Source organism: Ctenopharyngodon idella, chromosome 3 (genome assembly GCF_019924925.1).
Source record: "Ctenopharyngodon idella isolate HZGC_01 chromosome 3, HZGC01, whole genome shotgun sequence".
In the NCBI taxonomy this organism is placed as follows: Eukaryota; Metazoa; Chordata; class Actinopteri; order Cypriniformes; family Xenocyprididae; genus Ctenopharyngodon; species Ctenopharyngodon idella.
Window position 1 is genome coordinate 14,743,753 of NC_067222.1, and position 18,481 is coordinate 14,762,233.

Here is an 18,481-nt window from a genome sequence, read left to right on the forward strand (position 1 = left end):
TCTTAATCTGAGTCTCTTCCAACCATTGTAAAGCTATGACAATAGCAATCAATTCTGTAGTAAATACAGATAAGTAGTCTGGTGTTCTTTTTGTAATAATTACTTCTTGTTGTGGTATGACTATTGCTACTCCTGTCTTATTGGATTCTGGATCTTTTGAACCATCTGTATAAATCTGTACATTATCATAGTACATCCGTTCCATATACTGATTTACTTCATTTATTACACCACTATTGGATTTTTCTACTTTTAGTAAATACAGATCTATTGCAGGCATTTTAAATAACCACGGAGGGAGTACAGCTATAGGCACTGCATCACTGTATTTCCTATTTACTAAATCCATTGTTTGTGCCATTTCTTCTGCTATCCACCCAATGCTTTTTATATTTGTTCTCTCATGCTCCCAACATTCTTCAAATATCGCCTTTGTTGGATGCTTACTGCTGTGGCCTTTTAAAGATACCCAATAAGTCATTTTTAATTGCATGCGTCTTTCTTCTAAGGGCATTTCACCCATTTCTACCTGCAGAGCAGCTCTGGGTGATGTTCTGAACGCTCCACAGCATATTCTCAAAGCTTGTGTCTGCACCTTGTCAGTTTTTTCCAGTACATGCCGGCTTGCTGATCCGTATGCAATACATCCATAATCAATACCAGACCTAATAACTGCTAGATATATGTTTCTGAGAGAACTACGGCTAGCCCCCCATTCACTACCCACTAAACATCTCATAACATTCAGTGCTTTCTTACATTTAGTCAATAACTTTTTTACATGTATATTAAAGTTCAGTTTCTCATCTAACCAAACACCAAGAAACCTTACTACTGATACCTGCTCCAATTGCTTTCCATAAAGAAACAACTTAATTTGAACATTTTTCTTCTTTGTAAAACATATTACCTGTGTTTTCTCTACTGATATTCGAAAGCCCCACTTCTGTGCCCACTCTTCAACTTTATTTACTGCTTGCTGAACTTTCTTAACTGTGTAAGTTATATTTCTGCCTCTTCTCCAAAGTGCACCATCGTCTGCATATATTGACCTCCCCATCCCTTTTTCCACCTCATTAAATATATCATTGATCATTATATTAAATAGAAGGGGGCTGCATCCCAGGCTGAAACTAACCAGCCCTGAAATAGCGCACACTCACTGCTGATTGGTGATCACGAGTGTCAATCACCACCCTTACCTCATTCATACGGTCACACAAACAACTTTCGACCACTAATAAATGCTGTAAAAATGTTTCTCCTATTAGGACCTAAAGCTTTTCAATGTTTTTTGATGACTGAGGACACTTTACAATACATGGTAAGTAATTTCTATAAAAACTGATATAGTTGTTAATAGATAATGAATTACTAATGTTGGATATGTTTGAGTAAAATCCATGTAGTTTATTGACTTGCATATTATCCTCTTTAACAAACTTTAGACTTGAAATTATCCAAACCAGATGTTCATTAACTCACCTTTATGCCATCCCAAATGCATGTGATTTTTGTTTTGTTTTTTTCTGAAAAATATCTGTTTTGTAATAATTTTGTTTTACATGTGTCCTCTCTCTCTCTCTCTCTCTCTCTCTCTCTCTCTCTCTCTCTCTCTCTCTCTCTCTCTCTCTCTCTCTCTCTCTCTCTCTCTCTCTCTCTCTCTCAAAGTGATGGTTTGCATTACTGTGTATAAATCGTCAAGGTATCAGTTAAATATCTTCTTTACATTTCTACTGAAGGAAAAAAAAGACACATCTGGATGGCCTGAAGGTGAGTAACAGCAAATTTTCATTTTTGTGTGAGCAATCCCTTTAATCAAGAGCGTTCAAATATATGTATTGGGGTGTAAAGATAATTTATGATTTGTTGATGCATGTTTTATTTTCAGACTAAATTATAAATGCAACCTCTGACTGTTGTTCATTATTCTGAAGAAGGGGGAGAACTTCATGAACCACCTGCTGACATTGACATTGTGATCGAGGGAGTTAAAGTTTTGAATCAACTCACTTCAGTCACATCAGCTTGTGCCCTGCTTCTGGGTATGATATACATCAACCTATAATGGTTTATATGAAAGCTTGCGGTCTTTGCTCGTGGTGGAAATCCCTGAGTTTATCAGAGTATCAATTTAATGAATAAGGACATACTTTTTGCATTAGAAGAGTAGCTTCAATCCTTGAAAAGCTTCAAGTCCTGAACAGTGAACTGTGGTAGTGTTTCAGTCTGTAGTACTGTGTTTCTGTCCTCGATGGTGAGTTTCCATGTGTATTTACTTCCATTTTACAGATGCAGGTTGCATTTATGTTGTCACAGTTTTCCAGGCTCTTTTTCCAACGACTAAAATGCATGTTTGAGCTGTTTTAACTGAAAGTAACTTGCACTGACATCTTAAAATTTGTCTGTGATATTGTTTTGTCTCAAGATGAATGCCAATAATGTATTTTTTTACTACTTAACCCCTTTCACAGACAAGGCTTAAACCTAGTCCCAGACTAAAATGCATGTTTGAGCTGTTTTAACTGAAAACATATCTTAAAATATGTCACCACTGCTGTTTATCTTGAGACAAAACAATGGCAATGATTGTTTTTTCTAAGGCATGTCTATAAAAGCTACTGAAATAATTGAACTAAGGTCTGATCCTGGCTTAGCCTAAACCCTGTCTGTGAAACCAGGTCTATTTGTTTGTCACCATGAAATGCCATTTTTACAGCCACTTGTTTTTCCTGAATGTGATGTTAATTCCTGTTCAAACAGTGTGTGGTTATAAATAAATACATTTGTATGTAAACTGAAGGAAGTTGTGAATTGTTCATTAAAACCATATTAACTGCAGCCCTTACATTGTCTCTGATTGAAATGAGTAGAAATAGACATTTAACTGGCTTAGAATCTTGCTGTACACAAAGCAAGACTGATTTGATATTGTTTCCATGTTAATTCAATGTTAAATAGGTGATTTAATTAAGGTTGAAAAAACATTAATTTTACAACCATCTTGATCTATTTTTCATCATTGAAATAACATTATTTCAGGGTGCAAACCTGATGAAAAATCAACTTAAATTTCAACATTGATTCAATGATAATTTTGTTAATGCATTAACATTGATTCAAGGTTGATTCAAGGTTGGTCTGCTATCTGGGATCTGAAACATCATCACTGATTGTCAGGGTTTAGTGTTATTAGAGCCTCTAAACTTTCTACTGATCTTGTGATCCTGCAGCATTTGCTCCAGCAGTGTCACGACAATCTGATCACTTGAAGGATTAAAAAAAACAAAAAAACATACTGGACAGTAATGTGAGAAATTGTAGTCTGCCTCAACCCAGTTTCCACTCCAAAGTGTATTTTACAATGAGCTCATCCCTAAAATGGCTTAATTATCATAGAGAAGAAGAAAGTCAACGGTTATGTTGTTTCTGCACCATTTGGGATAATCACATCCTGACCAAATGGTGATCAATTGTAGAATGGGAATGGGTGTGGGACAGTGGGAATGACAATGAGGTGTGTTACAACTTCATTAACATACAGACCACAGCTGTTAAAACATGAGAAACTACATTAACATGAAGAGTGGCAAACTGAATAAAAGGCTTGAGATTTGGATGTTCTGGGTTCATTCTGACGCCGGTGAACCCAAGGTGCTTCATACACTTTGCCACCTCTATGCTGCAATAAACTTCATATTTGAGATCTTCAATGGCATTTTATTTTTATTTTTATTTTTTCTTACAGTAAGTTTTGAACTATGACAGGGGTGTCCAAACTCGGTCCTGGAGGGCCACAGTCCTGCAGAGTTTAACACCAGCCCCAATTAAACACACCTGAACCAGCTAATCAAGATCTAATTAGGCATACTAGAAACCTCCAGGCAGGTGTTTTGAGGCAAACTGGTGCTAAACTTTGCAGGACAGTGACCCTCCAGGACTGAGTTTAGACACCCCTGAACTACTGTGTCATTCAGACTCACACTGACATCAAGAATCTGCGTATGAATCTCAGCAATGGTGACAATCAACAAAAAGCTAGTGCTATAGTTCTGGTACAGATATGTATTTATTTAATTTTATATTTTGCACTTACTACTTTAGTACTTACAGTAATGTGGTATTATATATTGTATTATGTCAAATTTACTTCTGTCTGTATTATTCTCACCAGTCAGTGTAATATGATGTAGCATGTGAGGGGTCAAGGGTCACAGGTTTACAGCCTTGCAGGAAAAACAGACTGACCTATCAGGGTTTTCATCATGAAATTAGGGTTTAGCTGGTTTGTGTGGACAGTCTGTCTCTGCTGGTAGCAGATGTATGGTAGTATCAAATCTAAATTTTAACTGGCATGTTACAGTGAGAGTGCTGAAATAACGTCCTTTTGTGTTCAGACACAAGGGGGAGATGAAGCACTGTATCTGGGTCTTCTGGAGGGAAAAACTGGCTGATGACACCACAGTCATTTCATCATTTGTGTTTTGTTGCACACATGCAGGTACTTCTCTAAGATGTCTGCTAAAGATCTAGAAAACATCTGCCGTGTAAAAACATCTGATAATCATATTAGAAAAAGCAGTTAGTCTTAGAGCAGTCTTAGGCTTAGAGAGACGTATTGCAGATGAGCAAACACAGATGTAAATGGACGTCTCTGAGATGAACGTGTGCTATCAGGGGGTGTGATTTTTTTTTTTCTCAGATCTTAATTTTTGAGGCCATGAATATTTAAGCATGATACATGTGTTAAATGTGAAGGTAAAATATAACAAAAATAAAGACCATCATAATAATGATATTGGTCTATTAGAACAGTTTACCATCTGCAGACCCCTTTATATACGTACTTTCAATATTCATTTCAAACCTTGAAATTTACTGACTGGAACACAGACCCATCTCCAAATACGCACACTAACTTCTATTCACTGTAGTTCTCAGTGCTTTAGAAATGATAAACATAATTTCAGATGTCTGACACTGCCAGGGCGCCATCTAGTGGCTGCCAAAACCTCACTGAACACACGCACTGACCCCAATGTAACTCTGCTGGAGCTGAACAGGATTGCTAGAGTCTGGAGGATCAGATGAGTTGCTGTCTTCCAGGCTGGTCATAGCTGGTCTAGCAGGCTGGTTTTGAGGAGTTTTGACCACTCTTTTTGTTTAACTGTCAGGCTGTGACCACTGACCAGCTGAACACCAGCTAGGCCAGAACAAAAACAAACCAAGACCTGCTAACCGGCTCAGGCTGGTTTTAGCGTTTTTTTCTCACACAATCACAAGACAATGATACAATTATTTCACTCACCTCTCATGTAGAAAAACAACACGTCCTTTGAAATATTCGTGTTAAAATAGTTTGCTAAAAAATACGATTGCTTTAGGTAGGCATAACTTTCATCTTTCTGATGAACACAATCAGAGAAATATTAATAAATATCCTGACGCATCCGAGCTTTATAATGGCAGTGAACTGGACCAACGAGTATGAGCTGAAGAAAGTGTCTCCATCCACATCCATCCATCATAAACGTACTCCACTCGGCTCCGGGGGTTAATAAAGGCCTTCTGAAGCGAAGAGATGTGTTTGTGTAAAAAAAAATATATCCATATTTAACAAGTTATGAAGTAAAATATCTAGCTTCCACCAGATCGCCTTCCGTATTCAAGTTACGAAGAAAGTGTGATGATGAAAGATTGAAGATGTTATAAATAATATATAGTAATAATAATAATACAACCTGCTAATCATGCTAGCAACACCCTAGTACTTGAACTGAGTACCTTATCAACACCTTAGCAACCACTCAGAATACCTTAGATACCCTAGCAACCACATAGCAACACCCAAGCAAACAACCTGAGTACCCTAGCAACCGCATAGCAACACCTTAACAACCACCCGGAGTTCCTTAGCATCTGCATAACAACACCTTAGCAACCACTCAGAATACCTTAGCAATACCAACCCAGGTACCCTAGCAAGCGCATAGCAACACCCTAGCAACCACCCCGAGTACCTTAGAAACTGCATAACAACACCCTAGCAATCGCATAGCAACACCCTAGCAACCACTGTGAGTACCTTAACAACCGCACAGCAACACCTTAGCAACCACACCAAATATCTCAGCAACTGTAAAGCAACACCCTAGCAACCACCTAGAATATCCTGGCAACTGCATAGAACACACTAGCAACTAATATGAATACCCTGGCAACCACATAGCAACAGCCTAGCAACCACCCTAAGTGCCTTAGCAACCACATAGCGACACCCTAGAAACCACCCAGAATGCCCTAGCACCCACATAGCAACATGTCACTCAGAATACCATAGCTATACACTAGCAATTGCATAGCAACACCATTTTTTATTTTGTGGGCACAGTGGGCTAGGGCCAGCCCACATCAAACCTAAACAGGCCCAGTGCAGGCTTGCCCAGACGAGGCCTACAGCTTTGGGCTCACTGCGGGCTTAAGTTGTGAAGTGGAGCCTCCATGGATCGGACTTGTTTGTTCAGCACATCCCACAGATGCTCCATTGGATTGAGATCTGGGGAATTCAGAGGCCAAGTCAACACCTCAAACTCGTTGTTGTGAACACCCCACAAGAGCTGCAGTTTTGGAGATGCTCTGACCCAGTTGTCTAGCCGTCGCAATTTGGCCCTTGTCAAACTCGCTCAAATCCTTACGCTTGCCCTTTTTTCTGCTTCTAACACATCAACTTTGAGGACAAAATGTTCACTTGCTGCCTAATATATCCACCCACTAACAGGTGCCGTGATGAAGAGATAATCAGTGTTATTCACTTCACCTGTCAGTGCTCATAATGTTATGCCTGATCGGTGTACATATATATATATATATATATATATATATATATATTCTGGAGGTTTAAGTTTCATTGCTCAATATAAAAAATTATTTTCCAGTGCACTATATTTCTGCTGGTTTTCACACTTCATCTCTCTCTCACACACATTCACATGCAAATACACACAAACATCATCATCGTTTTGAAACTTGTGGCTCTTGAAGGCATCTGTGACGTCTGAAACTGTTTATGAATGTCTGTTTTAGCAGAAGCGTATTAAACCACAGTGTGTTTAAATGTTAAAGTGTCTCTACACTTACAGTTCTTCTCTCTTATCGACTCTCAATTGATCACTTGCTACTATATTTGCACAAAAATGCATGTTTAGTCGATGTAAATCATTCAGATCGCTGCACTGAACTCATCTGTGGTTGTTTTGCTGTGGTGAGTCGGTTGACCGACACACCTGACGTCTGTGGTTTGGTTGAGTGTAGTTTGTGTGGACAGATCTCAACCAAACGACCAACTGAATCTGAGTTTAACAGCAGAAAGATGAATGTAGTGACACTTGATCAGGCCAAACATCTGTGGATTCAACCGACATGTGTGAACAAATGTGCTCAAGTATATGTGATGAGAGATAAAGATCAAACTAAGAGCAGAGTGGAATATAAACTGAAGAAATGACTCAAGTTCACACATTTATTTTTGCGACCACGTGATCAGTTTATTTTTCGTCTCATTTCACACTCATCGTTTTTTCCACTCCAGTGGTCAGCGTCTTCTTCGAACTGTTTAACAGTGTGTTTTCACAGCTGTGATGAGATCAATGTTTCTCTGGTATACTCAATAAGCATCTCCATAGGAACAACTCTGAGTACCTTAGCAACCACATAACAACACTCTAACATGCTACCAACATAAATCATTCTAACCTGCTAACAGCTGCTAATCAAGATAGCAATGTGTTAAATTATGTTAACAACGTGGGGGGCTATTCACATCCCTGCAAACATGTCCCTGCGGGGCCTATACTGGCTTTTTGCGGGCACAGTGGGCTAGGGCCGGCCCACAACAAACCTAAACAGGCCCAGTGCAGGCTTGCCCAGGCAAGGCCTACAGCTTTGGGCTCACTGCGAGCTCCTTGAAATCATTCTACATGCTGATAGTGTGCAAAGCTACATCTGATGACAATAAAATCTTTCTGTAGGCCTGTGCCTTCTCCTTTGTGTCAGTATCAAATATAAGAGTGATGCTAACATTAAAGTTCGACATTAAGCCTTGTTTTGAGCTTGTCCTTTGGACAACTAAATTGGTCATTTACTTGTCAAAAAAAAGTAGCTTGCTTGGAAAAAAATAGGATTTTTTTGTGTGTTGTACATATAATTTATTCTGAAACAAGCAACATTCTCATCAGTATTTTATCAGCAGTGACATATTTAAATCTGCATATTTATGTTATTTACCCTGGGGGTATTTTATTAACCTTTATAAAGGGCATTTCCCTCCGAATCTAATTCAATTTATGTTTAATCTTTTATTTCAAATTCTTACATTTGATCAATTAAAATAGTAAGACACTATAGGGCTGTTACCAAATTAAATAATGTACACTGAAAAAGTACAACTACATTTTTGAATATACAAATAAGAAATGTTGGTGGGAAATTTATACTTTTAAACATGAAATTAAACCGCCAGTAGATGGTGGCAAGTGACCGTCTTATTGGGTGAGCCACTGAGTCATTTATTCAAATGATTCAGGCTGAATCAAGAATGAAGTAGTTGTTTATGATTGGGCCATTGAATCTTCACTCAACCGGTTTGTTCAAAACGCTGAATCATTCAAAACGGCTGAGCGTAGCTGTGAGATGTGCTGGTTCTGCTTTGTTTGGAACTATTTTCGCTGCTACAATAGAACAGAAACAGGCAATATTGCACTTAAAACGTAAGTAATTAATATTAACTACTTGTTTACTGAACTTTTGTATGAAATTAGTGTCAATTTCAATCAAGGTGACATTCAGGAATTCAGCACGGTCGTGTGATGCTTAACTTTATCATATGTCGTAAATAGCTAGCTATAAAGACCCCACATATTGAATTTTTATTGCAACATGATAACTGATTTTCTTTGCGTGAGCAGAGCTCATTTGTTTTGAATTCTCCTCAAGAGGTTACGTGCGCCTCAACAGCGCAATTAGGCTATCACCGCCAATGTACATATATTGCTATATCCACTATCAATCACCACTTTAGCTAAAACAATCATTCTCGTGTTTTGGTTGTTATTGACATTTTAATCAAGCTATTTATCTGGTCAGGCAAGTATAATTCTCTTTCACATCAAAAAATCCCGGACAAGCGTATGTCAAGCCCTGCAAGCCTATGTGCCGGGGCTCAGCCCCGGACGGCCCTGGCCCAATTTAACCCCTGCTGACATATCTGTCTAGATCTCAGCATCTTCACTTATTACAATCCAGTTTGACTATTTCTTTCATACTAAACTTTTAGATGTTTTATTGAAAATAGTACATTTTGAAGTCACCGTTATGGAGGTCAGTGTTTGCTTTAGTTGGGCTCTTGACCCTTGACTTCCTAACTTTAATGTTTCTCTGGCTGCTGTAACTGTGTGTTTCTGAAACACATTTGTTTCAACAAAAACTGCAAGAGAAACTCTGGTTAGATGAAGTTGATTACTTTATTGATGATTCAATCATCATGCAGTGGTCAGAATCAGAGAGATTTATATTTTACAGAGTATGATTTAGGGAATGATTCAGTGGCAGATGCTCCTGCAGTCATTGACTATTTCTTTTTTAACAATCATTAACTGTTATTTTCATTAATGGTAAATGTTTGGCACCCTGTGCTGGCAGATTTATAGTTGTAGATTAATATTGAGGGCCCAGTGGGGGCTTTCCGGGGTTAAGTGAGGGCTGCCTGTGCAGGACCAGTGCTAAGGGGCCAACGTTTTGCCAATGAGCAAATTCTCAGGTTCCCTGCGCTGGCAGCCTGCGTGATGAAGAGTTAATCAGTATTATTAACTTCACCTTTTTGTGTCCATAATGTTATGCCTGATCAGTGTACATTATATTTATTTATTTATTTATTCTGGAGGTTTAAGTTGTAGGGGGTCTAATTGAGTTTCATTGCTCAATATTAAAAATAATTTTCAGTGCACTGTATTTCTGCTGGTTTTCACACTTCATCTCTCTCTCACACACATTCACATGCAAATACACACAAACATCGTCACCTTTTTGACACTTGTGGCTCCTGAAGGCATCAGTGACGTCTGAAACTGTTTATGAATATCTGTTTTAGCAGAAGCGTATTAAACCACAGTGTGTTTAAAGGTTAAAGTGTCTCTACACTTACAGTTCTTCTCTCTTATCGACTGTCAATTGATCACTTGCTATTATATTTGCACAAAAATGCATGTTTAGTCGATGTAAATCATTCAGATCGCTGCACTGAACTCATCTGTGGTTGTTTTGCTGTGGTGAGTCGGTTGACCGACACACCTGACGTCTGTGGTTTGGTTGAGTGTGGTTTGTGTGGACAGATCTCAACCAAACGACCAACTGAATCTGAGTTTAACAGCAGAAAGATGAATGTAGTGACACTTGATCAGGCCAAACATCTGTGGATTCAACCGACATGTGTGAACAAATGTGCTCAAGTATATGTGATGAGAGATAAAGATCAAACTAAGAGCAGAGTGGAATATAAACTGAAGAAATGACTCAAGTTCACACATTTATTTTTGCCACTGTGTGATCAGTTTATTTTTCGTCTCATTTCACACTCATTGTTTTTTCCACTCCAGTGGTCAGCGTCTTCTTCGAACTGTTTAACAGTGTGTTTTCACCCACAGCCGTGATGAGATCAATGTTTGTCAGCTTTTAAAAGATATTTTTAAAGTTTAAATGTGAATTCACTGAATATTACACCAATTTATTCTTTTCATCTAATAGTTTTTCTTTTGAATGGCCTGGTAGTTTCTCTAGTGTTTATTATATGGATAAAAGTGTCTGCTAAATGATTAAATGTAAGTAAATCCAGAAACAAAACGAAGTGGTTTAATATCTTGAAAAGCAGTGCATGTTATTGTCAGTGGGATATTGTGTATGGATCTGTTATTCTCAGTGGTTATATCAGTCTTGGTGCTCATGTGAAGCTAAATCAAGACACCTGAAATCGTTTTAACTGTGTTTACATGTATTTATTTTTCAAGACTAACAGCATAATTGAATAATAAAAACACACAGAATAATCACACACACACACACACACACACACAGAGAGAGAGAGAATTCTAAACATTGATTGATCGTTCTGCTTTTTATGTCTCTATATATACATGTGATTCACTGTATGTTGATGATAAAAATGCTTTGGCAATACTTTGTAACAATTGTCATGCCAATAAAGCACTTTGAATTGAATTGAATTGAATTGAATTGTGTAAAAATAAAAAAAATCAGTCAGTAGAACTGCATATGAAAAGGACAAGAAGGAGGCTAAAGAATTTAAAATTATATTAAAGCATATTTATTTAAAATTGTACAAAAGGAGGCATGAAGAAATGTGGAAAAATATGACATAAAGATATATCTTGCATATAAACTTTTAAGAACTTTACACTATAAAATGTCACAGTGAGAGAGACACATAGAGAGAGAGAGAGAGAGAGAGAGAGAGAGAGAGAGAGTGAGAGAGAGAGAACTGTTAACACATTAGTTGGCGCTTCAACAGAGATGAACAAGACTGACAAATCTATTGAAAACATGTTTTGTTCACGCCATGTCGTGATTACCGTTATTACGAGATGAGAAACACATGATTTTATTTGTTCATGTCATCAGATTCAGAATTATGTGCTTCTGTCACAACATTATTAATCCCAAAATGAATCTCCAGCAGTCAGGAAGAAGTTGGAGCTCTCAGAAAATTACAAATTACAAATTATAATATACGGTAATTACAGTAATTACGATGTGGTGTGAATGCAACAAGCATAAATAAAATAAATCAAAAACACTGCTAAAATCTCCTCAATATGACATTATTAATGTATAATATTTGACCTTTTGACATGGACTGTGAACACCACAGCCATTAACTGACAAAAATCCTTCACAGAAACTTTATATTAAACAAAACACAAATAAAAGCACATTTGGACCAGCAGTGTTTTTTTTTTGTTTTTTTTTTTTCTTTTGGCAAAATTCATTGCCATTAAAGTGAATTAACTGAACATAAACATACAAGCTTGATAAAAATGCTCATTTTAGAAGAAAATTTCAGATGGAATTTAGAGGCTTTTGCATCTGAACTCTTCATTTGTAATTTAATGTAATTTAATTATTTAATGTAATTTAATATCTGTAACAGAAGACATCTGACTCAATACAAAACAAGTATTGGATGTCATTCAGCTAATATGATGCAGGCCGGTATTTATGTATAACTTCAAACTTATTGGGAAATCTTTCAAATGATCAAGATCTGATCAACGTCTCGAGACTCCTGCGTACACCACATTATCCTCCTCTCTAGGCCTCTGAAAGAAAACACAAAAGCACCGTTCATCAATGTATTCATCACATTATTGGCACATCTATCAATCCTCTTTCCACAAGCACAGAAAATACAGCAGAAATACTTTTGTCAGCAATTTCCTCACAACGGGTCTCAAGTGTTTTGGAGAATGCAGGATATCCTCATAATATTCTTAAAATCACATTAAAGTACACTTGAAGTATATTTGGCCTATACTCCTCCAGCAATCCATGTTTTGTTGTTATATGCTAGGGGGCGCTATTACGAATATTCTGAAAGAGGACAGAATCTTTTAATAAAAACAAAAGTGTAATTCAAATTATACACATTCATCTCCAGGAAAGGATCAGATCAGATATATAATGCTGAGACATCTTGAAGATGGGGCTGTGGGGAAAATTTTAGAATTCTATAATAGAGTGTGAGTGGAAGGAAGCTATAATAATTCCTATAAGGAAGCAGGGAAAAGACCCTTCAAAACCTTCTAATTATAGACCAATAGCTCTAACATCACATGTTTTTAAAATTATGGAAAGGATGATTACGGAAAGGTTGATAAATTTATTGGAAATGAGAGGAATAATGGAACAATGGATCAGAAACGTCTCGGTTACGTATGTAACCCACGTTCCCTGAAGGAAGGAATGGAGACGTACGTCAGTAATGACCGACAAATTGGGATATCGCCAGAGAGCCCTATCAGCTTCAAGTGAACTAAAACAAGCCAATGGAATTGGTGTGCGATATCTGCATAATGCGCACCGCCCCCGCCAGGTGGGTATAAATAGTTTAGGAACAAAACCAGCAACACTTGTGGTGTGGAGGGGTCAGAAATAAACAAAAACAAAAAAAAATAGAGCTATGTATCAAAACTTTATTTTGCCACTGCGTTTCGGCACACAAGCCTTCGTCAGGGCTAAAAGGTTTCAGGTGTGTGTAGGTTCCTTTAAGTACAAACAGAAACAAAATTCAAACTTACAATGAACCAATGAAAAAATTTTATAAAATAAAATCCACCAATAAATGATAATAATAAATATTAAATAATCGTGCATCAACCAATGATCATCAAAGAGAGAGGAAGAGAAAAAAAAAAACCTCAATAAAATAAAATAATTATAAAAATATATATATCATAAGTTTTATTTATTAAAAAAAAAAAAAAAAAAAAATACAAAATATACACCTTTATACCAGAATATAAAAATATTTTTATAAGAAATCTTTTAAAACAAATTCCTCATTAATCCCAGTAGAGAACAAACTTTTTAAATAAAAAATCCAAAAAGCCTCCCTTCTTTTTCTCATTAAAGGGTCATGAAACCCCCCTGTTTTACCTTGGTCGTTCACACCTCTGAGCTGGAAAAACTCTGTTAAAATGGGCATGTAAAGCTCTGGAAAAGTGGGAGTGTAGAGGGGGGGAAGAGGGGAGAGAACAACCAATGAAGCACAGACATAGAACACACTCATTATACAGAATAATGAATATATGAGAAAATGACAACAAGCCCCCAAGCACAAGGGAGAAATGCGAAAGAATATTTAATAATAGGCTACTTTGATTACGTTTACGAGCACTGCAGTCTCAAAATCAGTCTTTTGTCTATTAGAATAATCGTGTCGTCACGTTCAGATAGGCTACACCACTGTATCAGTGTCCAGTTTGCACATATAATTCATTTGAAGAAGACTTGATGAAATATGTGTGCATAACTACACCGTGCTGGTTAATGTTTGGTGCAGGAGAATGTGTGAAATAAAACATGGATACTTTATTCTGTGTGAGCTATAAGCCACGTGGCTAGTGTTGTTAAACAACACAAAGCTCCGTGCTGAAACCGATCATATGCGCGCTCCGCGTGTATATCATAACAGTCATATTTGTCATGTGTTCGTATTCAAACTCCAGTTCTGACTGGCATAACCTGATATTGCTGAGTTCAACATGTTCCTGGGTCAACATTTTTGTTGATCCTGGAACAACATTCAAATCAACCAATCAGATTTAAGGGACAAGTTTACAGATTATGTCAAGTTTAGGCTTAAAATCATGAATTGGTGCTTTTACATCAGTGTTATTCATCTATCATTTCCCTCTGATTTTAGGGATAACTTATGGATAGGGTTAGGTTTAGGGGTAGGAATAGGAATAGGGTTAAGACTAAATTTTCAGACTAGAATGTTGTTCCAGGATCAACAAAATATGTTTACCCAGGAACACATCTAACTCAGCAATATCAGGACGTGCGTTCTGACTGCATCACGAGCAAAATACAAACAACACATGTGCTGCTGTGCTGAGGGAAACATAGCCTACAGCTCGCGTGTTTGAACGCAGCTAGCGCAGGCAGAGGTGAGTGAGCCACACTTTTGTGACATTTGAATTCTCTGCTGTAATGGGATCTCATGCGAACATATTTACCATTTGTGCTAGATTACAGCAAAACAATCCACATGCACACAAACCTCTGCTCTGGTCACGTCGCAGGAAAACGCATTGTGTTGTAGCACTGAGGAAACGAGCACCAACGATATGTCTCTGAATGACAAGAGACCGAGGCGAGAAAAGTGATACTTCCTCATGCATAATTCCGCAATTATAATCTTATGCATACTACAGCGCAGTTATTGGATTAAATGAGCTTTATGTCATGAATATATGTCGAGAATCGCTCGAAACGGTCAATGTCAGCATATTCGACCATGCCCATACTTGGGCCGAAAGTACATGATGACATCAGATTTTGTGACGTTGCTCCGACTCAGCTTTTCAAACCGGAAGACAGAAATCGCTCTGAAAAATGCAAAAATAACTATTTTTCACTTATGAATAACATTAATGAGTACGTTTTGTGTTTTCAATGATGTGCAGCCTATACATATCTGTTTACATCTCAAAAAAAGTGTTTTGGGGTTTCATGACCTTTTAAGTTGATGTTACCTCCTCTTAATGGAATTTTTATATGCTCAATGCCAAAGTATAAAAAGGAAGACATAAGATGATTACATTCTTTAAAATGTGTTGCTACTGGTTTTGTTATATCACCTCTTTTAATGGAGCTCCTGTATTCTGTGAAGGCTGGAACACACCAAGACGACGTCGACGAACTAGTGGCGACGAAAGCAGACTGCGGGGTTGGCTCACGTCGGCAGCGTCTGTGTCCAAAGTTGCTCTGACACACCAAACCAACGCTAGACAGCGAACGGCCAAGTAGCACGTCAGTTCTGCGCCTGCGTGAGATGAAATGCCTTTCCGAACCAGCAGGTGGCAGTATCTGAACAGCCAGTCAGAATGATCAGATGGCTCGACAGACCGACGAGCACCGACGCCGATTCAACATTTTGAACCAGCTGAAAAAAAGGCGACGAGGACTAACTTCAGCCGACGGTACGGAACACACTAAGAAAACTTAGTCGGTCGACGAACAAAAACTGCCAGATGGCTGACCGTTGGCTTGGTGTGTTCCTGCCTTAATACGATCCCTTAAACGACATGATGTTTCTCCAACATATATTTTTTGGCTAAGACACTTGATTAAATATATAACATTTTTAGTGTTACATGTGATAAAACTTTTAATATGTATATTCTTTTTATAGACAGGGTGTTTAAAATATTTGATATTCCTGGTATATTGGCAATTAATACAATTACCACATTTAAAATTTCCCAAAGGAATTTTTCCTGTAAGGAAAAAAGGTTTTAGTTGTAGGTTTATTTGGGGAACAAGCCCTAACTAATTTATCCTTAATATTTCTGGCTCTTTTGTGAGCAATAAGTGGAGGATTTTGAAATGTACCTTTTAAAGAAGGATCGTCTTGTAAAATGTGCCAATATTTTTTCACCACCTTGCTAATATTGAAGGTTTTTGGAGCATATGTGGAGCAGTATATAATACCTGACCTTGAAGATGTCTTCTTACCTTTGTTAGAATTTAGACAATCTTCAGTCTTCTAACTTGTACTTTTGTACTCTTGTACTTTTTCTTCTGCTTGTGATATACAGGTGGTATAAGTTGGGAAGCAGATGCAATTGCACTCTGTTTTTCGCTGAGGAGACAACCTGAGTCTGCACTACAGCGAAGGCACAGGAACTGTGGCGACGGGACGTACGTCTCTGTTCCCTCCTTCAGGGAACGAGTGTTACATACATAAACAAGACATTCCCTTTCAGTCAGTCACGTTTAACCTACGTCAGTAGTGACCGACGAATTGGGATCCCAAATAAAACACCACAGTTACTGACCCCTTCCAGTGCCCAGCGTAAGCTCCAGCCACCCGGCGCACCAGTGGGACGGGGAAGGGGGCGAGCTTACACCGAGAGAGTCTACTGCTGTTTTGCAAGACCCACTACAGTAAGACCTTGACAACACTGGGGGAGCAAACCCGTAGAGGACGTTGCGGAGGCCACAACCTACCCTGTAGGGGAGGAATTTACGTGGAATTTACTGGCCGTGGGCAGTACGCATATGGAGTCCCTGGGATGGCTCCAGCCTAGAGATAGGGGGAGACTCATCTGACAGGTGACAGCAGAGCTGGCTCTGCTAAGGGAAAGACACGGGCTCACCGTGGGGAGTTTGACCGTGGACAGTACACATATGGGACCACTCACGTGGAGGGGTCACGACATATGGCACCCAGCCGTTTGACAGACGTTTGGCCTGGCATCAGATACTCTGCAATGTCCGAGCTGCAAGGGGAGGCGGAGGAACTCGACAGGGTTTGCCAAGCGGGGAACTCTACTGGAGTAAATGGATGCACATATCCGGCCCAGGGGGTGGGAATGGCATTGCAAGCCGACACTAGAACGGGTTCTTCGCGTTTACGGCTACTGGAAGTGAGTACACGGGAAGATACCGGTTCTACACGAAGGCTATAGAATCTAGCGAACGTGTTGAGTGTTGAGTAACTCTGAGCAACTCTAGTGGAGTGAGCTCTTAACCCGAGCGGGCAAGGCACGCCATGGGACTGATAAGCCAAGGCGATGGTGTCCATTATCCAGTGGGTCATCCTCTGCTTGGAGACAGCCTTTTCCTTCTGCTGGCCTCCGTAACAGACAAAGAGCTGATCTGAGGTCCTAAAGCTTCGCGTTCTGTCCACGTACAGGCACAGAGCATGGGTGGGAGAGAGCAAAGCCAGGGCTTTACCTTCAACTGCATTGTGATGTGCAGCAATAGCGGCAACATACACCTTGAGGGTGGAGGGAGACAGCCTTTGCTGGATGGAAAGCACAGACCTGACCAAACATGATCGGGGGTCCTTTCGACACCATTCGACGAACAGGTTCCACTTCAACGCATAGATGTTCCTAGTGGAAGGAGCACTAGCGGAAGTGATAGTGTCTACAACCGACTGGGGGAAGTCACTTAGAATCTCTGCGTCCCGTCCAGGGACCAAACATGGAGTTTCCACAGTTCGGGATGTGGGTGCCAGAGGGTGCCCCGTCTCTGAGTCAGAATGTCCTTCCTCAGAAAAATGGGCCAAGGAGGTGCTGTCACAAGGAGCGTCAGATTCGAAAACCAGGTCCGAGTGGGCCAATACGGAACCACTAGCAAGACCTGCTCCCAGGAGCTGTGCAAGAAGGCTGAGTGAGAGCTCGTCAGCTGCACGGTTGAGCACGCCTGGGACGTGAATGGCATGAAATGACCTCAGATGCTTCTGACTCCATAGCAAGAGATGACGGGAGCATAGACCACCCTGATGGTTGATGTACGCAACGGCCGCAGTGCTGTCCAAGTGGACCAGTACGTGCTTGTCTGACAACAGCTCCTTGAAGCAGCCCAGTGCAAGACGTACTGACCCGCCCACAGACCTGATACTGCATGCCCGTTGTACGTGGCTCCCCACCCGGTGGCAGAAGCATCTGTGTAAACCACAGCATGCCTGGACACTTGTTCGAGGGGAACTCCTGCCTGCAGGAATGAAGGGTCTGACCACTGAGTGAGGGTGCAACAGCAGTTCAGTGTCACAGGGACATGGAACGTACCGCGCTGCCACGCTCATCTCATGACCGGGCCGTGAAGCCAGTGTTGAAGCGGCTTCATATCAAGCAATCCGAGCGGCGTGACTGCGGCTATGGATGCCATATGCCCCAGG

General features: G+C 39.5%; 2 protein-coding genes across 14 annotated transcripts in view; one reads left to right on the forward strand and one right to left on the reverse strand.

Moving 5' to 3' along the window:
* LOC127508049 (uncharacterized) overlaps positions 1–18,481 on the forward strand; it is a 422,397-nt gene that overhangs the window by 279,884 nt on the left and 124,032 nt on the right. The gene's annotated exons all lie outside the window — the stretch shown is intronic.
* LOC127508059 (SLAM family member 5-like) overlaps positions 1–18,481 on the reverse strand; it is a 242,511-nt gene that overhangs the window by 191,066 nt on the left and 32,964 nt on the right. Inside the window, exon 5 of one of the 7 annotated variants that reach the window (XM_051885643.1) lies at positions 11,360–12,386. The exons of the other annotated variants lie outside the window; for them this stretch is intronic. Within the exon in view, the coding sequence (XP_051741603.1) occupies positions 12,336–12,386 (51 nt within the window). The 3' untranslated portion in view covers positions 11,360–12,335. Of the gene's footprint in view, positions 1–11,359; positions 12,387–18,481 lie in introns of those variants that run through there. 7 annotated transcript variants of the gene reach the window in all.